Source organism: Chenopodium album, chromosome 11 (assembly GCF_948465745.1).
Source record: "Chenopodium album chromosome 11, dcCheAlbu1.1, whole genome shotgun sequence".
Lineage (NCBI taxonomy): Eukaryota > Viridiplantae > Streptophyta > Magnoliopsida > Caryophyllales > Amaranthaceae > Chenopodium > Chenopodium album.
Window position 1 is genome coordinate 14,198,786 of NC_137844.1, and position 24,572 is coordinate 14,223,357.

The following is a 24,572-nucleotide window of genomic DNA, read 5'->3' on the forward strand; positions in this document are numbered from 1 at the left end:
CTTTGTTACCGATCCTTGAACCGCAGGCAGCACCCACACAAAGCAATCCATCCAATACACCGAGATGTGACGCGGCCATCATCTCCGCTTTCGGGTTTATTTCACTAGGAGTATTACTAGTGCAAGGCGAAGGGATAAAATCGAACTTCTCTTCGTCGATATCAAACCTTAGTATCAAATTATCATTGTCTACTAGCCAATGTAACGCACCATTCAATACAACAGCGTTGCTTCGTATCGAAGTAAATCTAACAGACTATTCCGTATCCATAAGAACCTTCCAAGCACAATCATCTTCATCCCTCACTGTCATGACTTCCGCCGTAATTTTAGCACTACCTCGTCGATGATACAACCTAACCACTTTTAATAGTCCAGTCTTGGAACCGTAACCCAACCCATAGTCAAGGTCCGGCCGTGGAAATGTATACATTGCTTCAGGAAAAACCAAACAACACCTCGTGATCGGATTCACCAACCGCAACGTACCCAACAACGAAAGAGGACGACAAGAATCTTGAACCGAAAACAGTACTAAATCATTGCAAGAAGCCACAATTTCTCCAAAATCTAAGTTATTGAAAGGAAATTCAGTTATTAGGTGATCATCAAGACTATAGTCAATCAAGGTGTAAGAATTTGATACACCATTATAAGCTAAGAAAGATGTATTTTTGGATGAGTTATTATTATAATTATGTTGATGTGGGATTGGACTAAACTAGGAAAAATAGGGTCAAAAAACATATTGTCAACTTTATGGTTATTGTGTGACAAAGCTTGAGACATTGTAAAATTTTGGTAATGGGAAGTTTACTAGCAATCTTTACAAGAATTTCAGTAGGCAATTGTTGTAACTTTGTGTTTAGTGATATTTGTGAAATTTTTGATGTCTTTCTTCGCTTGCTTGAAATGCGAACTACTTGTGTCACCATGCTTATACTATAGATTTTTCTTAATATTTTTCTTCTCTTGCTTGAGACTCGTACTACTCGTGCCACCATGCTTATATTATTGATTTTTCTTAGGTGTTTGGCTTTGATGGAGAAAAACTTTGGGACAATAATAATATATATGGTGTTTGTTTATTTGGTTTTTATTTTTTAAAATCGAGGTTTTATGGTTTTGGATTTGATGGGTAATTTATAAGCAAAAATTCTTGGGTGGACCTGCTCCACAATAAATTTATTGTGGACCTTATTGTCTCACGTGACAATTGCCGCAAAACACAGCCCAGCCCAGCCCAATAACTTGTTTCCCAAGCTTACTAATATCTCTTCTGCCACAGCCTACTAACTTCTTTCCCAACCCTTATTTTCGACGCCATTAACAACCTTCCTAGAGCTCGAATTTTCATCTCTCTCCTTCTAATTCTAATCTATTCTAGGGTTTATTTTCTCCCTAATCAATCAATTTCTTCAAAATTCATGGAGAATTCTTCTATACAATCAATTGAAATGGATCTAAATCAAAGTATACAGGACACTATAGAAAACTTCGATATTAATGTCATCAATTTCGATCTGAACGAAGCTGTTGAAGATGTAGAACAAACTATTATTGAAGCTGAGGATGAGAATGAAGTTCAGGAGGAAAATCAACCTCTAATGCAAACTCAAGGTATTATACAATATATTTATATGCAATTGATTTTAGAATTTGATAATGTGAATTAAGCGATTATGCAATTGTTTGTTAGGAAAATTAAATTAGGCATTTAGGTATTAATTTGATAATGTTAATTAAGCGATTATGCAATTGTGAATTAAGCGATTATGCGTAATTTATGTTGATTGAAAATTAAATAGGTTTACAGTAGTTATAGACATGCAAAGCCACTTTTAAGTAACATAGTTGCCTTTAGTGATAGTATAGTGATCTATTTTTTAAAATAAATACATGGTAATTATATGATGCTTGTTAAAGCTTTTCTGACATGCAAAGCCACTTTTAAGTAACATAGTTGCCTTTAGTGATAGTATAGTGATCTATTTTTTAAAATAACAGGTGCAAGTAATAACGATGAGATTAGTGGTTGGTTAGTAGGAGAAACTCGAGCAACACTTGCGGAAATACATGAATTGTATTGTCAACATGCTGCTGCTGTTGGTTTTAGTGTTAGAAAAGCAAAACAAACAAGCAAAATTGGAACTAAAGATATCATCACCAAAAAGTTCTTTGTATGTTCTGCAGCTGGACTAAGAAATTCTGGTAAAAAGAAGGAAAAAATTCCAGAAGAACTCTTAACAGAGGAAAGTTCTTCAGTTAAAAAAAAAAGAAACAGGAGAGTTCTAATAACAAGGACAAACTGTAATGCTTTGATAATAGCAAAATTGAATGAGGAGGAGTAATTTGAGATAGTTCAGCATGTGTTGGTGCACAATCATCCACTCACTAGACCACAATGGAACCATTTCCATCGTACAGAGCGTGCAATGACTGGAATTAAAGGGCAAGCAATTGAGGCCATGCGAGAATCTGGACTAAGACCTATGGAATCCTTTAATTACATGTCAAATGAAGCTGGAGGAGAAGATGCTATTGGTCATACAGTGAAAGACCACATGAATTATTGTTATAAACTAAAAATAAAGGCCATTGAAGGAGGAGATTCTCAAGTAGTTTGTGACAAATTACAGGAAGCTTATTCTGAGGACCCTAATTTCTTTTTTAGAGTAAGGTTGGATGCAGATGGAAGGGTTTGTAGCTTGTTTTGGAGGGATTTGATGATGCTTGAAGATTACAAAATATATGGGGATGTCACTGTATTTGACACCACATATAGGACGAATCGTTACAACCTCATCTGTGCACCCTTTGTAGGAATAAACAACCACTGGAAGAACACTATGTTTGCTTGTTCTTTTATTGGTGATGAGACCACAGATTCATTTGTGTGGCTATTTGAGACCTTCAAAAAGGCAATGGGTGGTAAATGTCCTGTCTCACTGTTTACAGACCAAGATGCAGCCATGGCAGTAGCAATACCAAAGGTAATTTCTAATTTTGAATGAACTTTTTGAATACCACTACATCTAAATATGTTTGTACTGAAATTATATTTAGTTACCTCTATTTTAAATGCAGTAACCATTTTTGAAACTATAGTAACTGTATAAAAATGTGCAGGTATTTCCAAATACTAGACATAGATTATGTCTATGGCACTTGATTCAAAATGTTGTAACAAGATTTGGAGTTTTGAAGAGTGATGACACGTTCAAAGCTGCTTTCATGAAATGCTTGAGTGGTTGTATTACCGAAGCTCAGTTTGAAGTATGTTGGGATTCAATGACGACAAAGTACAAACTGAAAAACAATAGTTGGTTCAAAAGGTTATACTCACTAAAGCACAAGTGGTCAACAGCTCTAAGTAAGGACTTTTTCTCCGCGGGAATCTTGTCGTCTCAGAGAAGTGAGAGCATAAATCACGCAGTGGGATTCAAAGCAAACAAGAAGACAAGTTTGACAGAATTCTACAACATATTTCAGAAGATAGTGAAGACTTGGAGAAGGAATGAGGATTTTTATGAGTTCAATAGCATAAAATCAATTCCTACTTCCAGTTATCCAATGTCTGCCTTACTTAAACATGTTGCTGAGGTTTATACACATACATTATTCAGGGACTTTGAAGAAGAATTCAACCTAGCCATTGGATCTCAAACTAAACTGCTATTGATTAATGGAGGCAAAATGGTTTACCAAGTGTACCTTGAAGGCAGAGATAGCACAACTCAAGCAGTAACTTATGATCCAATAAACCAAACAATTCAATGTCCATGCAAGAATTTTGAAGAATCGGGTTGGTTATGCTTCCATAGCCTTAGAATCTTGCACATGCATTCTGTTGAAAAAATTCCAAAGCAATACATATCTTCCAGGTGGACTAAAATGGCTAAGGTTGAAGTTTGGAAAAGTATGGAGGCAGAGCAAAGGATGAAGGGGACATTAAACAACTTCACACCCTGGCGGCTACACATGGTGAGAAAGTATTATAGTCTAATCCTTAAGAGCCACAAGTTTGTGTAGGGGTTTATAGGTACTACGCAGCGGAAATAAACATGAATCATATTCACACAGTACCTAATCCAAGGATCTTTGCATAACACATAAAGAACACATAATTGTACCTTTGAAGCGTGATTCCACGTGCGATCGAGCAAGAACAATGGGAGATAGAGAACCCCAAGCGTGATTCCTCTACTTGGTCCACGGGCACAAGTTAAACCTCCACTAATGCTAGTTAGTCGTGAATGAACGCTTCAATCAACCTTCAACGGAGAGGAGAGGAGACAAAAGAGCCACGAACCACCACCACCACCACGAGCAACCACCTTGCTAGGGTAGTCCGTACAGTTGTACGGATGAGGGGAAGGAGAGAGGCATGTGAGAGAAGGTTCTAGAGTGTTTGGTTGCTTGTTTCATAATTCACTGTATGAGTGAGTTGTTTCTCTCTAAATGCATCTCCAGTTACGGCTAGACGTTTGAATGTACCACAGTTAAATCAATCATTGAATGGAATCAGTGTTCCACTCATGTCAAAGGAATCCACTAATATATCCGAAAGCTATATACTTGAACTTCAAAGTAGGTCTATAGTTCGATCATGCATCATTCATGCATATCCATGTGATTGACCGAGCATCACTACGCTCCTATAGCCCATGAAACTGCGCTATCCAATCAATCTTAACATGCTAGTCCATTATTGGAAGTCATTTATGTCCAGTTTAATGATTCCGAACTAGGAACTTAAATAATATATGAATTTAGTTCACCTGTGGGGTTTCATTCAAAAGGTCATCAACCTAGTGAGCCCATCAATTCATAATTATTTTGGACATTTTATTTAATCTTGAAACCACGGTTAAATAAGATTGAAACTTTGTTTCAATTGATAAACATAATTCTGCAAGCTAATGTATTTACTTTTGTAATATGCTTTCTCAAAACATACACAACTAAAATTACATAACTTGCTTCAATCCAAAAACCTTAGTAAGACTCTCATACCTTGGTCATGGAAGGGGTTCAGTGAGTAGAGTTCATGAGACATTCTCATAAACATGAACTTTGCAATTTCTAAATCTTATAATCATTTTCATCTCCATACACTAAGAATTTTCTTTTGCCCTTTCGCAAGGAACTTTGGAATTTCTAATTTGTATTCCAACGTTACATTGGATTTCGATTGAAATCTATCATCACTTGTTCTTTAAAACACGTGAATCAAATAGACGATTATAGTCCATGGCATGCATGATGCATCCTTTGCGAATTGCATAAGGATCATCACTCAAAGTCTTAATTTCATCAACCTTTCTCAAGGTATTGAATCATTAAGCAACGTGCCATGTCACATGGGATTGAAACTCTTTTCAATATAATGTTGAACCTTATAAGAATCTTATCAATATAAGCTTCTTAACCAAAACTCAAACATCCTTCAAGACCTATCTATATAGATCTTGAATCCCAAATGTACTCATCTTCTTCTTCAAGATTTTCATACAAAATGCATTACCCACCACTTGACTCTTCAAGCAATGAATAATTGCTCTTTATACTAGACCAAGAAGACTTCATAGCTCCCACTAAACATCTTGTACATACAAGACCTTTTCTTCATTTTACGAGAACATCAAACGATTTGAATAACTCATAATATTAAGAACATTAACTCCCTGATGCTAACTTCAATCCAATATGGATCTTTTATGCATCCCTAGGATTATAGGATCTTCAAACTTTTGATTGTATCATATACAAATCTTATTTCATGAACAATTTCAAGAAAGTGTTTTGAAATCCATCTACCAAATCTTATAAGGTAGAAATCACTAAAGTATCTTTAATACATCTTTGCAACATGACTAATGTAAAGGTTTCATCGTAGTCATAGTCATACTATGAATTTGTTGAATCCTTTAACAAGTCTTTGCTTTAGTTAGAAAACATTTTCCTTTCTTGTCTGCTTTGCTTACAATGGGTTTCATCCAATTTAGGCAAATTAATCAAGTGTCATACACTTTCTTACAGACTTAGAATCTATTTCAGATTTCATGGTTTTAAACCACTTGGAGTTATAACTTGTCAAATCATCTTTATTACTTGCATAATCATCATGTTCCAAAATAAATATTTTAGAACTCTTAGTCAATATGAAATCATATTTCTTTGGCTAAGTTTTACATATGCTAGTCATCATTGTGGGTTTGATGCAACAATTGAAACTCAAACTTTGTTTAGTTTTTCAATGAGAAACGACAATAGAGGATGTGCACTTGGAATGTACTACCTTCGACACATGGTTATTAATCCCATTACACTCAATGAGACCACGCATTGTCATTTGTAACATGAGGTGAATCATGCTCATATTGTTGCTTTTATTCGATTACTTCTCGAATTTCTTCAAGATTTTCGAATTTCACTTTTCTTGAACTCTTTCAAGGCTCTCGAACTTTTGAGGAGGCATATTTAGCATAGGGTGAACCAACCAAGGTTTTGAACCATGTTTGTTTGTTGCTTTTCTCGAACTCTTTCGAGATTTATACTACTCCCACTTGACCTTTTGGAACAATTTCCATAAGGGCATCTACTTGAGCAACAAACATTTTGTGCTAAGTATGGTTGTGTAGTAGTACCCCGTGCTCTTATAGGAATCGAACGTGCATCAAACGGTTTAATACATGTTTTATTCCTTGCTGTGTAGAAAGACTTAATAAGAAGTTTTCTTATCCATATCACATATGAAGCCTTGCTGCATTTTGATTTGACCTATGTAGTTTTTGTTTAGTTTTGTAGCTTATCTTAAAAGTATATCCCTTGAACAATGGTTGGAAGATAGGTAATTTACATCTATTATCAAAATATATCTCATATAGGTTGATAGCCCCCTTCATAAACACTTCACAAGGTCTGCTTTCGGAGTTTGTTGTAAAACAATTTTCCAACTCTGAATGTTTATCAATGTCTTGGCTTAAATTCTCATTATTACGATCATATCGCAATACTTTGAATGTGTTGCCAAGTACATGTCTTGACTTAAAATTTTCACAATTACAATCATATTGTAATGTAATCATTATCTTGTCAAGTTGATACTGAACTTCGTACTGAACATTTTGAACTTTTTAAAATTTTCACTTCCATGCTTTAACTAAGCATAAGTAGTGATCGTATCACAAATGAAGTTTCGTTGTCCGTCTCTAGCCTTTGAACCTTTGGCTTTCTTACATCGATATGTATTCGACCTTGAGTTCGCATCATCATTTCTCTAAATGGTGACTTTGTCAAAATTGCAAATTAGAATGATAATTACATATATCAATGGATTCATAATCTAATGATATTGAAAGTCCATCCCTTTGGATCTTCCGCATGCAATTTTCATTTTCATTCGAATTAATTGACATATTAGAGACAACTTATATATATAGAAATGGTTTAACTAATACTATCATATAGAACTTTAAACCTATTTAGCAATTCAAAACACATTCACTAGTGGAAAAATCCTCATCCGTAACGGGCAAAAAGGGGCCATCCGTAACGGGCAGCGTCCGTTACGTATGCGGCCGTTACAGATGGCCATTGTTATTCGTAACGGGCACTGTCCGTTACGAATAATGAGTTATTCGTAACGGGCACCTGAAAAGCCCGTTACGAATAACCCATTATTCGTAACGGACATTTATGTTGCCCGTTACGAATAACCCGTTATTCGTAACGGGCACCTGACAAGTCCGTTACAAATAACCCCGTTATTCGTAACGGACTGGTTCTGCCCGTTACGAATAACCCGTTATTCGTAACGGGCACCTGAAAAGTCCGTTACAAATAACCCTGTTATTCGTAACGGACTAGTTCTGCCCGTTACGAATACTATGAGATCCAATTAAAAAAAAAATCCAGCACATGGCTGGACAGCTAGCTTGAAAAATTGTTTTATCAAATCAAAAATCAAAAATATATATATATATATATATATATATATATATATATATATATATATATATATATATATATATATATATATATATATATATATATATATATATATATATATAATACAAGTACAGTATACACTTAATAGTATACACTTAATAATTACCGAATAATATACAATCAAGAAAAGCTGCTTTAATTATTTCCTAATAACTAAAACTAAAACTAAAACAAAGCAAAAACAAATCATTGTAATAATAATAATTAAACAAGTTTACATAAGACTACCTAAAATAATAAATCGTCTAGTCTAGCCATAATGTAAATGCTAAGCTCTCCAAAACTCTTGAGTAGCTTTGCCGCATTGCTTTTCCAACATCCTGCACGACAAGATAAAAGCAAAATTTTGAGTATTTTTTCAGTATAAGAAATGCATGCCTTCCAGCAATCACATGGCAAAAACTAAATGACAATGACAATGACAATGAAGATTAAATTAATAATACAAGCACCATTACACCACCTGATGAAGATCTTGATATACGGATTAAGGTTTGTGGCAACAATTTAAAGCTCATGCCCCTTCTATCTTTGGGATGAAATTCAATCAGATCTAATGAAAAATCCACACAAACAATCACTTACAGAATGAAAAATTCAACCAGAAAATTAACATTGCTCTTGTAGGGAATATTTCAAGCATTATAATAACCCCAAACTTGAACCCCACTGTGATCATACACTAAAGTACGGTGGTGTTCCAAAGGGAAAGACAAAGAGCAAAAAGAGTCGCCAACAAGTTTTAAGGAACTTGTACCCAAAAGACAATCCAAAGGACCGTCAACTACTCCATAAGGTCTTGAACCAAACAGGGTCCGGGGATGAGGGTACGAATCCAATCTACAAAAGAAAGGACCCGCCCTATAAAATAGGCCTCTACTTTGTTCTGCTTGTATTCATGCGCGCTTTTTGAATAACATACAAACATTATATTAAACCTACCCTGTTTATCTATGTTGGTTGAAATTAATGCACAAATAAATCTATTATTGGCGATCACTTGAATTAAAATCACATTAGCCTAAACCAAATTAATAATTATCTTATTAAACGTGATTTCAAGTACAAATTCCCTTTAAACCTGCATAAAAGGCGTGATCAAGCAATAACAATAAAACATAAATCAAGCAACATAAATAATAAAGAATAATAAATAATCATAATATCAATAACGATGATAATAGCATGATAAGACATAATAAAGCTTAAATAATAATAGCAAGATCCTTGGCATGATACTAACAAGATTAATAACAAATCCTAGCATGTCACTAAACAATAAAGATCGAAGCTTTAACCTAACATGATACTAACATGATATAAGAAAGGATAAAGGCACCCTAAACATGATACTAGAAAGCATAAAATAACATCCTAACATGATACTAGGAAGCATTAAAAGCATCCTAACATGATACTAGGAATTATAAACAATAATAAGCATGCTTTCTACATTGAAAGAGAGTAATAAGATTACATACTTTGAAGCCTCGTACCTCTTTCTAATAACAAAATACACAAGTTAGTAAACTTCAATGAAAATAATGAAGAATAATTAAATAATTAAATTGAAATCAAATTAAATAAAGTTTTGACTAGTTTTGGACCAAACCCTCAGAAAATATCAAACCTTGCACGTCTAGGGCGAAGGCAACTTCGAACTTGGCTAAGAGACTCTAAGATCTTGTGAATGCGGAATATTGTATTTGAAAAGAGGTAGTTTAGAAAGAGAGAGAAAATAAGAATTAAGTAATTCTTGATGAGAGAATAGAGAGAGTTGAGAAAGAGTTGATGAATAAAAACAGAGGTTCGGACCCTATTTATAAGAAAACAGTCCGGAAAATCATAGAATTTGATAAGGAATAAAAATCCACGCTGTCGCTAATCAAACCGACCTTGTCGCCAAAGATTTATCTTGTCGCCAGGCGACAGAGTCTGTCGCGAGGCGACAAGCCTGTCGTTTGGCGGCAGAAACAGTTTTTGCGGATTTTGTTTTTATCATATCTTTTGATCTAGAAGTCCAAATAAGTCATATAATATGTCGTTGGAAAGCTGTTGAAGTCTACTTTCTAATGCAATTAGAATCAGATTAAAATCTTTTGTAGATAAAAAGATATGGACGAAATAGTGGGAGGGTGTCAGTTTTGGATAGAGTTTCGTATATCTTTAATATCTTTTTCGTTATAGCTCGGATTTATTATTATAATATATCATTGGAAAGATAATTTCAAGATCTATCCAACCATATAAAATTTGGATAAAATAATATGAGGCACGAAAATAATATCTGACTATCTTTGAACACGTTTAAATCCGAATAGATTTAGGAAAGTTTTAAAATAGGAAAGTTTATATTCAAATCAAATTCCATGATCTTATCTTTTCAAAAAAGGATAATTAAGATATTTTAGAAACTTAAAGAAGATTCTAATCAATCCTAATTAGTTTAGGAATAGGATTAAACCTTTGGACCCTCCTCATGATCATTGGGTCGTAGGTAAAATCCGGTTTGGGCCCAATTTAGTATTTTGGCCATAACTTCCTCATTATTCATCGGAATTGGGCTTATAATATATCGTTGGAAAGGTCTTTTCAAGCCCCATCCAACTACACCATTATTGGACTCTTATCATGGACCAAAATAAACTGAATTGGACGTTTTTATAAAATAGAGTGGGTTTTCGAAAATAGAAAAAAAGAATTTTAATAAAAACTAACCGCATCACTTGACTTTTCACACTTTCACCTTATTCGATTATGGTTCGACGTCACAGGTATTCATCACTGGGTTCGGTTTTGGGGAGACACAAATGGGTGTCTACAGAAGCCCCCACTTTGACTGAGTTTGGAGAAACTTGGGTTTCGAAAAACGAGAGTCAAAGTATCGATAGGGACGGAGAATGATTCAAAACGTTCTGCAATTCCAAATCATTCTTATAACGCCGATACCTGCAAACTAATCATTAGTTAAAACAGATAAAAGAGTTAAGAAACGCGTATCTTGCACCGTCGAGCACACGTCTCTGAAAGTAACCGCTTTGTTGCATTTGTTGTTTGTGACAACTTCCACTGTGCCTCGTGAACGCCATCCTTGAAGATAACTATATGTCGTCGCCTTCAATATTCTTGATCCTCCACAGTATTTCGGGAACATCGTCGAAAATAACCATATGTCGTCATCTCCTGGGTGTGGCCATATGTCGCCACAGCAGTATGTCGCCGCTATAGACAATCTCTTCTTTACCTTGAGGGACCGCCGAAGGTGGTCTTGCTTCGCCATCTCCACGATTTGTGACAACTCTCCACATCCTAGGGAACGCTGTCTATCATTGCTGCTACATCTCGAGCTTTTCCTTGAATCATAGTGACAACTTTCACAATCTTAGCGAATGTCGTCGAAGACCGCCTCATCACGAACCGCTCTCCTCAAATCTAGGTGACAACCTCCACAATCTTAGAGAATGTTATCAAAGACCGCCTCATCACGAACCGCTCTTCTCAAATCTAGGTGACAACTTCCACAATCTTAGTGAATGTCGTCGAAGATCGCCCATCTCGTGCTATCTTCTCAAATCTTGGTGACAACCTCCACAATCGTAGCGAAGGTCGTCGAAGATCGCCCATCTCGTGCTATCTTCTCAAATCTTGATGACAACTTCCACAATCTTAGCGAAGGTCGTCGAAGATCGCCCATCTCGTGCTATCTTCTCAAATCAAGTGATAACCTTCACAATCTTAGCGAAAGCTATTAAAGATCGCTTCATCTTGAATCGTTCTTCTCAATAATAACCTCCCTAATCATAGTGAAAGCTATTGAAGGTCGCTTCATCTCAAACCGTCCTTCTTAAATCCAAGTAATAGACTCTTTTCAATCTTAAAGCCCTCTGTTTAAGGCTCCGTCATCTCGAATCTTCAAATCTTCTTCCATCCTAGGAATTGAAATCGTTGTGAACCGTTATTTTGGTGCTTGCGATGAGCCAATACTTAGGCGCTTTAAGTTAAGTGAGACGATCTTTTGTCAGGTCGATCACTCATTGTGATTGTAATCGAGCCGACTACTAAATCATGTCAAATTTCTTAGAGGGGCTAACTGGCGTACCAAGGAACCCGAAATTGCTGAGCCAGGTCTATATGTCCACATCATGAAGCCACGTGACCTGTCACCGCGACGTCGCTCCGAACTTTCAATTTGGTCGTTTCCTTACAACCAAATCTGCTCAAATCTTTTGCAAATTAAGGCTCTTCACCTATGATTTACTGATCCATATAATTTTTGCTCAAACTCCTCTCATCTTGGAAGAATCTCATATATCTATATTCGCGGTTTTTCGAAAAAATCCGGGAATATTCTTGCTTGCTGGAATGTACCTGCATCTATATTTCAGACTATAGGACTTTGCTCATCTTTTATTATCTTAGGGTTGACCTAAGGCTTAGTGTTGCTTGACTCATTGATTTAACTTGACTTAACTCAAATCGTTTGACACATGTGTTAGACTCAACTCGATGTGATATGACACAACATGACTCAATGTACATGACTCGAAAATGCAAAAAAGCAAAAATTATTTTCCGTCATTTTTGTGGAGGGTACCGAATTTCTCCCGAAAAAGAAAGACGCGAAAAAGAATCGAAGTATTTGATGGTGTATGTTGAATGAGCTTAATCAAGTATATGCATTTGATACTATCCTTCAAGGTATAAGGATTAATTCATCCTAAACTATCTTAGTTGACTCAATTATGAAAGTATTTAGGTAACTTAGGCGCGGAGGCTAAGTACTTCATACTTTGATACAATGATGATTATAAGTGATGAGTGATGTGTGATTTTGATAAAGCATGCTTCAACATTATGTTAAGATTTCATGACAAAAGGTTCCTAATTGGAAGTCTATTTAGTCATGTATCTGTGATGTGTGTGAAAGTGACACTAAAGTTAAGCTGCAAAGGCTAACGGTGTGGAAAAGTATTATTTGATAAGAGTCAAATAGTGATGACTCTTAGGCTAGGTAGGCTAATGATGTAAGGATCAAGCCCCCAAGTCTATCTCTAAGTAAATAGGGATGAGCATTGGAAATCCCTTGATATGATCATGGTGTAAGTGTGTGAATGTGAAAATGAATGTATTTTTATTATGGCCGCACCTCAATATGAGGTTGCCTACGTATCCGTTAGGAATCAGGCCAAACGTAGCTCTAGCCGAACCTCGCACAAGTGTGTGTATACCTCAAAAAGGTCTTTTTAAGGGTTGTAACGTGGTTAGGCTAAAGGTTAGAGAAGAAGGGGATAAAGGCTCAAGACCCTAAATAAGCCCCCAAGGTGTGCAACCTTGCTTTTGAATCTTTGTATTTTTATGCTTGAGGTTTTTTCTCACTTATGAGCTTTCTTTATTTTTTTTATTATTTTTTGCTCTTTTCTTTTTTTTTTTTGCTTTTGCATTTTTATTTTTATAAGTGTGGGCAATCCGATCATGCGGTCTATCACTCACTTGGCATTCATGTTTCTCAGGCACGGTACCGAGCACTCGATAAGAAACGCAATCTGAGACATGTTCTTATCAAAGATATTTTTATATCATAGACATTGGAACACTTGCCCTTTTGTACACTTTTATTTATTTTTGCTTATTTTTATTTTACTCTTTTGAAATCACTCAAGCTTTCATATTTAGAACTTGCATAAGTTACACACCATCCCATCCCAAGGTTAGTAGATGTGGGTTGAAAAAAGAAAGGTCTATCGTTAGACGAGGCTCAAAGTGGTTTATCAAGAAAAGGATTATATATTTAAAGGGTGAGAGATAATATGATATGGCTACAAGGGGTGCCTCAAATCATTGGTATACCTTGTGCTTAATTCGGCGTTTTTTTTTTTTTTTTTTTTTTTTTTAATAATGCAATGATCATATGCAAGAAATTAAAATGCTCATTTTATTAAAGGGGAACAAAATAAAAAAACCTATGTAATAAATCTAAGGTAGACAAAGGGTGCCTATGCTAGACTTATTGGGGAAAGGTTTGAAAAAAGAAGAAGAAAGCATGAAATCTTAGTGAGAAGCTTGCCTTGTGTTTTGTCTCATCATTACTCCTTTTTTTTATTATTATTATTGTCAATCACATGACTCGAACTCGATTCAACATGCATAGATGGGAAGAGATCATGAAATAATGAAGGGAATGATATGTGTGGAGAAAGTATGTGGAGAGTGGGAAGATGATGTAGATGGAGAAATATGGAAGAAAGTATGTGGAGAGTGGGAAGATGATGTAGATGGAGAAATATGGAAGAAAGTATGTGGAGAGTAGGAAGAAGATGTAGATGAAGAAATATGGAAGAATTAGGAATAGATGGACCCTAACTCAAATGACGGAAGAACGACTCATGCATGAACCTTAGACATGGTCGTGGTGACATGTACAAAGTGTGTGCTAAGACTAGTGAGTTTAGGTGACATGTTAAGACTTGTGTCATGACCATGTGGCTAGACTATGTGACTAGACTCAAGTAAAGACTAAGTTAAGACTTCACGTATATGCATTAAATTGGACAGGCTGTGGTATTTTAGTCATAACTTTTAATCTGTGACTCTGATTGGGACTAAACCAACGCCAAATTAAAGATAAAACCCAGGGCTACAGATCCATAGGTTGTACGACTCATGGTTCTTCCTAGAACTCCGGCTATGACCAAAACAAGTTGACGCATGTGCAGTATACGGGAATAAAAATCCGGGTTGACTAAAAGGAATTATGACTCGACTTTAGGCTTATTCATTAGTTCAAATTAATTAATTAATTAATTAAACAAAGTCCTTTAGTCATTGGTTAATTTATTTAGTCTTATTTACAAACACAAGTCAAACAAACGGTTAGTTTAGTCACATATAAGCTATGCACAAGCAAATAATGCACAAGTAGTTCACATAGTCACAACATGATGAGTTTGCAACCTAACCATGGCTCTAGTTCTCTAAAGTTCGAGGATATGGGTTAAGTCAAAAAGGTCCATGGTTGAGAATCCACATGCATTGCACACAAGCCTGCCAAGAGGGTTGGAGCGAATGGACAAGATTCCGCGAGTGCGATAGGAGATCGGACTCGACACCATGGTTGGATGGATTCACAAAACTTACACGTCCCCAAATCTGAGCTTTGCACAAAATAGTGGAATACTCCATTGGGCAGGCGAAGCAGGAACCCCCAGAGGGTTATATCCATATGTAGAACACATATGGGTTTCAGAAAAGTGAGAAAACGACTCAATCAATAAGCAAAATCGAGCCAACAACACTAGAAAAGGTCAAAGCAAGAAGACAGAACCCTGGCTCGGTATTGGAAGAACTTGGCGCCAGACTACAGGGACTGTCGCCGCAAAAAAGTCCCTGTCGCCAAGCGACAGAACTGTCGCTAGGCGACAGAAACTTTTTACGGGCGACAAGCCCTGTTTTCTAGACGCTAGTTCCTACATGCCTTGGCAAGTTTCTGTGTTCTTCGAATTTTCCAGATTTCGTATTATCTTTTCGATTCTAGTCATGAAAGATATTTCCCAAATTTCCTACGTGTAAAATTCCTATGGATTGACTCATGGGGTGCTCCCATGAGGACCTTTTAATGCATATGACAATAATGTTAATCAAATCACGCACATGAAATACTTAGAATTTTTCGAGTCTCATCCGCTCATTCTAAATAATTGCCAAAATTAAATAAATTTCAGGAATATAAATAGAAATCCTCCCCAGTGGAGTCGCCAAAAACTGTAGGGAATATTTCAAGCATTATAATAACCCCAAACTTGAACCCCACTGTGATCATACACTAAAGTACGGTGGCGTTCCAAAGGGAAAGACAAAGAGCAAAAAGAGTCGCCAACAAGTTTTAAGGAACTTGTACCCAAAAGACAATCCAAAGGACCGTCAACTACTCCATAAGGTCTTGAACCAAACAGGGTCCGGGGATGAGGGTACGAATCCAATCTACAAAAGAAAGGACCCGCCCTATAAAATAGGCCTCTACTTTGTTCTGCTTGTATTCATGCGCGCTTTTTGAATAACATACAAACATTATATTAAACCTACCCTGTTTATCTATGTTGGTTGAAATTAATGCACAAATAAATCTATTATTGGCGATCACTTGAATTAAAATCACATTAGCCTAAACCAAATTAATAATTATCTTATTAAACGTGATTTCAAGTACAAATTCCCTTTAAACCTGCATAAAAGGCGTGATCAAGCAATAACAATAAAACATAAATCAAGCAACATAAATAATAAAGAATAATAAATAATCATAATATCAATAACGATGATAATAGCATGATAAGACATAATAAAGCTTAAATAATAATAGCAAGATCCTTGGCATGATACTAACAAGATTAATAACAAATCCTAGCATGTCACTAAACAATAAAGATCGAAGCTTTAACCTAACATGATACTAACATGATATAAGAAAGGATAAAGGCACCCTAAACATGATACTAGAAAGCATAAAATAACATCCTAACATGATACTAGGAAGCATTAAAAGCATCCTAACATGATACTAGGAATTATAAACAATAATAAGCATGCTTTCTACATTGAAAGAGAGTAATAAGATTACATACTTTGAAGCCTCGTACCTCTTTCTAATAACAAAATACACAAGTTAGTAAACTTCAATGAAAATAATGAAGAATAATTAAATAATTAAATTGAAATCAAATTAAATAAAGTTTTGACTAGTTTTGGACCAAACCCTCAGAAAATATCAAACCTTGCACGTCTAGGGCGAAGGCAACTTCGAACTTGGCTAAGAGACTCTAAGATCTTGTGAATGCGGAATATTGTATTTGAAAAGAGGTAGTTTAGAAAGAGAGAGAAAATAAGAATTAAGTAATTCTTGATGAGAGAATAGAGAGAGTTGAGAAAGAGTTGATGAATAAAAACAGAGGTTCGGACCCTATTTATAAGAAAACAGTCCGGAAAATCATAGAATTTGATAAGGAATAAAAATCCACGCTGTCGCTAATCAAACCGACCTTGTCGCCAAAGATTTATCTTGTCGCCAGGCGACAGAGTCTGTCGCGAGGCGACAAGCCTGTCGTTTGGCGGCAGAAACAGTTTTTGCGGATTTTGTTTTTATCATATCTTTTGATCTAGAAGTCCAAATAAGTCATATAATATGTCGTTGGAAAGCTGTTGAAGTCTAATTTCTAATGCAATTAGAATCAGATTAAAATCTTTTGTAGATAAAAAGATATGGACGAAATAGTGGGAGGGTGTCAGTTTTGGATAGAGTTTCGTATATCTTTAATATCTTTTTCGTTATAGCTCGGATTTATTATTATAATATATCATTGGAAAGATAATTTCAAGATCTATCCAACCATATAAAATTTGGATAAAATAATATGAGGCACGAAAATAATATCTGACTATCTTTGAACACGTTTAAATCCGAATAGATTTAGGAAAGTTTTAAAATAGGAAAGTTTATATTCAAATCAAATTCCATGATCTTATCTTTTCAAAAAAGGATAATTAAGATATTTTAGAAACTTAAAGAAGATTCTAATCAATCCTAATTAGTTTAGGAATAGGATTAAACCTTTGGACCCTCCTCATGATCATTGGGTCGTAGGTAAAATCCGGTTTGGGCCCAATTTAGTATTTTGGCCATAACTTCCTCATTATTCATCGGAATTGGGCTTATAATATATCGTTGGAAAGGTCTTTTCAAGCCCCATCCAACTACACCATTATTGGACCCTTATCATGGACCAAAATAAACTGAATTGGACGTTTTTATAAAATAGAGTGGGTTTTCGAAAATAGAAAAAAAGAATTTTAATAAAAACTAACCGCATCACTTGACTTTTCACACTTTCACCTTATTCGATTATGGTTCGACGTGACAGGTATTCATCACTGGGTTCGGTTTTGGGGAGACACAAATGGGTGTCTACAGCTCTGTTCAAGAGCAGGGCAACCTAATCAACTGAAAATTTCCATGTCAAAACATTCACACATGCCTGAAACAAATCCAATTTCACACAATTTGGCCGAGCTTCTGTATAATCCCTTAATTTTCACACAATTGATCGACAAGTACCAGATAAACCGCCATATTTTACCTTACAACAATACACAACTCAAATTGCCTATTCACTCGAATTTAAAACCTAATTCAAAACTACCACAATAATACAAAGATTTTAATTACACATCAAAACAACCTAATGAAATCAATTTAGATAAATTAAACCTAATAATAATATTATGAATCCCGCTTTATATTAATAATTCTATTTAAAATTTAAAAGGAAAATCAAGAAATTGAATTAGAGAGAAAGATATACCTCACTTCTGGGTTGCCGCAAATATTCCGGATGAGCTGATACCCGCAAATTCCGACGGCTACACCAACCGATGCAAACAGAGGGTAAACCTACAAAACCCAGTTAACAATTTTTATTAAAAAGTATTACAAATTATTATATTTTTCTAATCAAATCTATTTTCCTCCATTAGATCTGATTGAATATCATCCCAAATCACTAAAAATCCAGTACCCAGAAACTAAAATCAATTAAAAACAACATAAATTTCAAAAAATAGAATAATCTTACCTAGCATCGGTTCGTTCAACGACTTAGATCTAAAGAGGAAGAAGCCTACGGGTTTGGTTGTTTGTCATCGCCGGTTACACCTCCGCCCAAAACCGACGCCGCTACCATTGTCACTGGTCCCACTGTTGTTATCCTCCCCAATCTCATCGACACTGCAATCAATCAATTTTCTCCGATTATTTTTTTATTATTAATAAAAAAAATTGAAAAATTAAGTAACCACTAAGACGACACTGTTGCGAAGTAAGGTACGGAAACAGGGACCATCACTAGTTTTGCATCCCATTTCAGATTATCCCAAAATGATTCGATATTGTCCGATTAAATGATAAAAGAAAAAAAAAACCTTGTGATTCGTCGGGGGGAGTACTAAGGGAGACATTGCGGCGAGAGCGAGAGTATCATCGGCGTTTCTGGAGGCACCGGTGAAGCTGTTGCCTCTGCGGTGGTGGCTTTGTGGTTGTTGCTGCGACGGGTAAATTCTGGCGCCACCGACGACGGTGGAGGAGGCGGAGTTGTAATCTCTAAAGCTGCGATTCATGTTGGTTGAAATGTTGAATGGAATAATAAAAGAAGTTGGTTGTGTAAATGGATATGGGAAGATGGTAAAAGGAAGAAAGCAGTTGCTACTTTGAAGAGGTGAATGACGGAGAGGGGAGGAGAGGAGAGGAGAGAGAGGGGGAGTGAGGGACTGATGAGAGAGAAAGAGGTATGACGGCTGTTAAGTGAAAACCTAAAAAGCTGAGTATTGGGCTCTCCTCTCATTAGTTGGGCCATGTTTGGTCATCTACGTGTAATATAGTATTCGTAACGGGCAAATTAGTGTCCGTTACGAATACTTATTTATTCGTAACGGGCAAAATAGTGTCCGTTACGAATACGTACGTATTCGTAACGGACACTATTTTGCCCGTTACGAATAAATAAGTATTCGTAACGGACACTAGTTTGCCCGTTACGAATATCTTAATTGTAACGGGCAAAGCTTTGCCCGTTACGAATAGCCTGTTACGAATGAGATTTTTTCCACTAGTGATTATGACTCAAAGAAGCATAGAATAACATTTATTCCACGTTTTTGAATCTTCGATGCTTAGTCATTACTAACATTGAATGGTGTTTTGATAATGGCAAGAATGAATAACATTTATTTAATTCTAGCCAATTATTAGTGGTGAAATACTGGTTCTACTTGTAAAGTTGCAACTTTTGCTTCTAAACTTGTAGATTCTACTTGTGAAGTAGTAACATTTGCTTCTAAACTTGTAGATTTATTTCTCCTTTAGCCATAACTTCTTCCTTTAGTTCAATCACATTGTGCAATGAGTGAACTAAACAAGACATCATATGTCCAAGAAGTAGCAATATGCTAAATCAATTTCTATAATATAATTCTTAAATTGGACATTTCCATTCTTTTACCTTCCAACTATATGAGGTGGTTTCTAATCAATTGGAATTGGTCCATTTAATTTGAAACATTTGTTGTTCATAACAACTTTTAGCATGTAAGTAGTTCTAGGTTTGAGAAGTAGCAACTTGTTTGCAATTCTTGGCCTTTAACTTCTTAATGCAATCCTCATATATTCCTAAACCTTTCCCGTTTGAGCCACTTAGAACATTTCTCTAGGTTCAAAAAGATACCTTGCTCAACTACTTTAAGCACTTTTATGATTCTGCTAAGTCTATTCTATCATTATTTATATTTGAGTTTAATCAAGTATTAAACTCTATATAAAGTAGATGAAGAATATTGTCATTTGATCAACTTTTGATCATAGAGATGATCAACTTTTGATCATAGAGATTTCCAATCACTTTCTTATATTCAATCATATTGAAGATAAGAAATTTTATTGGACTTTTACACTTGTCTTTTGGAGGGTTTGTACCTCTCATCTCATTATATCCCTTGAAACATTTTTCAAAATGAAGATGTGTTGGCATTTTACTCAAACATTTTGAATAAAACCAACCTTAGACATGTGACATGAATTTCTAAAACTTGCCTTTTAGAACAATCTTAGCAAAATTGGAATATAGGTTTATGGATTATCTTTTAAACTTTTTGAGAACGTTTCTCAACTTTATTTTCAATCGAGGAGATTATATATAATAATAAAATTAGAACGACATGTTACTTATAAGTAAACGCAAAATTCAATTATGTTTAATAAAATTTAAAGTACCATAAGCGATTATTAAATTTATTAGTAACTTTAAAGCATTTTATTCAATTTTAAATTGATCCCTATTGAATAAAATGATTCCAAGATCCTTTATTCGTGCAATAATTGACCGGACTTTGGCCCTGCCATCAACCATTACATTTTCAAGGTGAGTAAACTCTTTACTGATTACAACTCTTGTAATTCTTGGTTGAATAATTAACCATCACATGTTTAATTATTACCTTTAGCTTCAAGGTTCTAAACTGATCTTTAGGTAACCTTGTTGAGTATAACCAATTAAAAGTGTAGAACATGATCTACCCCCACTTCCCCAAGATATATTATGACGCTCTGCTGAGGCCGACCCATCATAAACGATCGAAGGTTTCGTCGGGTTTTTAATTGGAAAAGCTGCCTCAATATTACTGGGATCTAGATTTATTATGTTGTGATTAAATAGTGAACTCTAGCGCATCATCACAAAACATCAATAAAATCTAACATGCATAAAATACCGAATGCATAAATAAGACATGGTATGGCCCCTACTCCTAAGAAAACTAATAAAGTAAATGCTCCCACTTGAATCATCATGGATCGCATCCACCTTGCTCCTTTGGGCCTTCACTTCATGGGCTTCTTGGATTAACTGCAACCTGTAATTCTACTCTATTCTATCTACTACTTAAATAAAATAAAATAAAATTACAAAAATACTTTATCGGTACGTAGACCGTACTAAGATTACAAAAATACATCACGATGCGCAGATCGTATTTAGCAATCTACTGTGCCATACTAGTCATTATATAGCAATAAACAACATCATATATTATAAAATTGCCACATAATAAATCACTCATCATGCTTTCCTAAACTACAACATCGAATGTTCACAATTAAGGAAACATGGCACCAAAATATCTCATATTTTAATTAATGCAATTAGATAATATCATATATTATTCATGATCATCAATAAAATATCATATATTCTAAATTAGTCATGAGATAGAATCAAATCTTATTTTAATCTTAAAAGATAAATCATATTTATCCTCAAAGATTATCCTAACAAAGTTAGAAAATTCTATCCTAATTACAAGCCAATCACAAAATTTTAAATCAATTATATCCAAAAATAATTATGGGATATTCACATTATTTAAATCAATCTTTATCTTTTTGGAATATGCTCAAATTATTCTAACAAATCCTATCCAAAATTAACAACCTTAATTAAGGATAATTATAAAAAACAACTTTTGAAATTTGATATTATCTCAAAATAAAATCATATTTTATCTTGAAATATATTTAAAACAAAATAATTTAATTAAAACAATTTTTTTTTTTTTATAAATTAAGGTCTGCTGCCACGTCAGCCAGGAAGACCCAGCCAACGCAGCAACAGAATAGCAGAGTGCGTCAGCCAGGGAAAACCCCAACCAACGCACAGCCGTAGCCAGAGGCAGAGCCCAGCCACGGCGCCACCAACACTCTAGTTGGAAGTTCCAGTCGAACGCTGGTGTTGCTATCTGAGGACTGCCGCGCGTCGCCGCAGCTAGGCCGGAGCCCAGCCACTTGCGCTTGTTGGCTGCAGCAAGTCGCTGGCAGCAGCTAGCGGCAGTGCAACTGTTGCACTTGCTGCTGCCGCTCGTTGCTGTGACTCGCCACTGCCACCTGTCCTCCAGCATGCGCCCTCCTTCCCCTTCTCTTCGACCTCCTAGGCAGCCGCCGTGGCCACCTGACGGTGGTTCATCCACCCAGCCACCGCTGCCCCCTACCAAGATTGATTTTTTTTTTTTTGAGAGTTTTAATTAAATTATACAACATTTGTACAATAAAATTAGATTGGGTCTATTGAATTAAAACACAACATTTATACCCAATTCAATTTTGAAATTAAATTCACAATCTAATTTCAATTCTAGGGTTCTTCATGAAATTAATTCAAATTTAATTTAACTTTTAAATTAAAATATTGATTATACAAAAATCATATTTTATGTATAAAATCAATTCAATTAAATTTATGAAGCATAAAATTTTCGAAATTCATCAAAATTAAGCACAAAAATCAAAATTTTAGGGCTTTATTTCAATCAAAATTTTCGAAAAACTAGGGCTTTTATCAGATTTTGCTAGAAGAATAGAGCAATTAAATCATATTTAATCATATTCCAAAAATTAAATCTCAATTTAATATAAAGATTGAACCATAATTAATTATTCTCCCTCCTAATTGAATTAAAATTGTGGATTATCAAAGAATTATTGGCAATATGCGTAAATGCAATAGGCTAACTGATACCACTGTAGGGTTTTATAGGTACTACGCAGCGGAAATAAACGTGAATCATATTCATACAGTACCTAATCCAAGGATCTTTGCATAACACATAAAGAACACATAATTGTACCTTTGAAGCGTGATTCCACGTGCGATCGAGCAAGAACAATGGGAGACAAAGAACCCCAAGTGTGATTCCTCTACTTGGTCCACGGGCACAAGTTAAACCTCCACTAATGCTAGTTAATCGTGACTGAACGCTTCAATCAACCTTCAACGGAGAGGAGAGGAGACAAAAGAGCCACAAACCACCACCACCACCACGAGCAACCACCTTGCTAGGGTAGTCCGTACAGTTGTACGGATGAGGGGAAGGAGAGAGGCGTGTGAGAGAAGGTTCTAGAGTGTTTGGTTGCTTGTTTCATAATTCACTGTATGAGTGAGTTGTTTCTCTCTAAATGCAACCCTAGGCATGGCCTCTATTTATATATCACATATATAATTAGAGTCCATGTGAAGCCCAAACACTTAGCCCACTTCTAACTACACTAGCTCTATTCCTTACATGGCTTGTTATATCCTCATGAGGCCCATTAATGGGCCTCTTACTTGTTTAACCCAATACCCTTGTTGTGTGACCTCATAGGATCCATTCTATAAGGCTTTGAGCTATTTAACTAACCCAAAGATCAATTATCATATCTAGCACCAGATATTGACGACCTTATAGAATGAACTTATTATCTTCATAATAGTGATCCTTGATATATCTAGTAATTACACTTATCGAAGACATAATTCCTTCAGTTTGAACAAGCAAGGAAAGTCTTAGAAGAAAGCTTTGCAAAAGACTCAAGTGCAATAGATGAGATTATTTCTGTTATGAAGTCAACTAACAACCATTCTGAGAACACTACAGGTGTAGAAGAGAATTCAGGATCAACTTCATCTAGTGTGGTTCAAGTACTAGACCCAGCTCGTGCAAAAACTAAAGGAGGCCAATCAAATAAAAGGATTCCAGGAAGCTATGACTACATGAAAAAGGGGAAAAGGATGAAGCATAGAGAATTTGGTGCCAAAACACCAAATATTAATAATAAGTATATGCTCTGATAGTCTGAAGACATCAAATTTTGTCTTAAGAACACCATATTTTATCATAGTAACCTGTATTATTACATGGTTACCTTTTATTTGTAATTTCATTCTTGGAAACTTTATATCTTTTAAATACTGATATAGTGTCTTTTATGATTGACATAGTGTCTTTTGTTATGATATAGTGTCTTTTAATTTGATCTTAATTGTACTTGATCCTTTTCAAATAAACAAGGAATAAAGCAGATGAGTACTGTAATACCTTATACACAAAGCCTCCTTCTCTAAACTTGTTGTTAATTGGTAGTTTGTTGTACTACACGGAAGGCTCCTTTTAGTCGTTAAACGAAGGCTCCTTTTAGTTGTTAAAGCTAT

At 35.3% G+C, this 24,572-nt stretch overlaps 1 protein-coding gene across 1 annotated transcript; it reads left to right on the plus strand.

Annotated features, from left to right (window-relative positions):
* The first annotated feature begins 2,435 nt into the window (after nt 1-2,435).
* Nucleotides 2,436-24,212, plus strand: LOC145566337 (protein FAR1-RELATED SEQUENCE 5-like). The gene is made up of 3 exons (XM_081625787.1): nt 2,436-2,993; nt 3,130-3,984; nt 23,907-24,212. Exons 1-3 carry the CDS (start codon nt 2,436-2,438, stop codon nt 24,210-24,212), a joined length of 1,719 nt encoding a protein of 572 aa, XP_081481913.1.
* Nucleotides 24,213-24,572: the final 360 nt, after the last annotated feature.

Coding starts and splice junctions, on each gene's coding strand:
- LOC145566337 (XM_081625787.1), top strand. CDS start 2,436: ATGACTGGAATTAAAGGGCAAGCAATTGAGGCCATGCGAGAATCTGGA. Junction 2,994..3,129: donor TGGCAGTAGCAATACCAAAG/GTAATTTCTAAT, acceptor AAAAATGTGCAG/GTATTTCCAAATACTAGACA. Junction 3,985..23,906: donor CACCCTGGCGGCTACACATG/GTGAGAAAGTAT, acceptor TAATTCCTTCAG/TTTGAACAAGCAAGGAAAGT.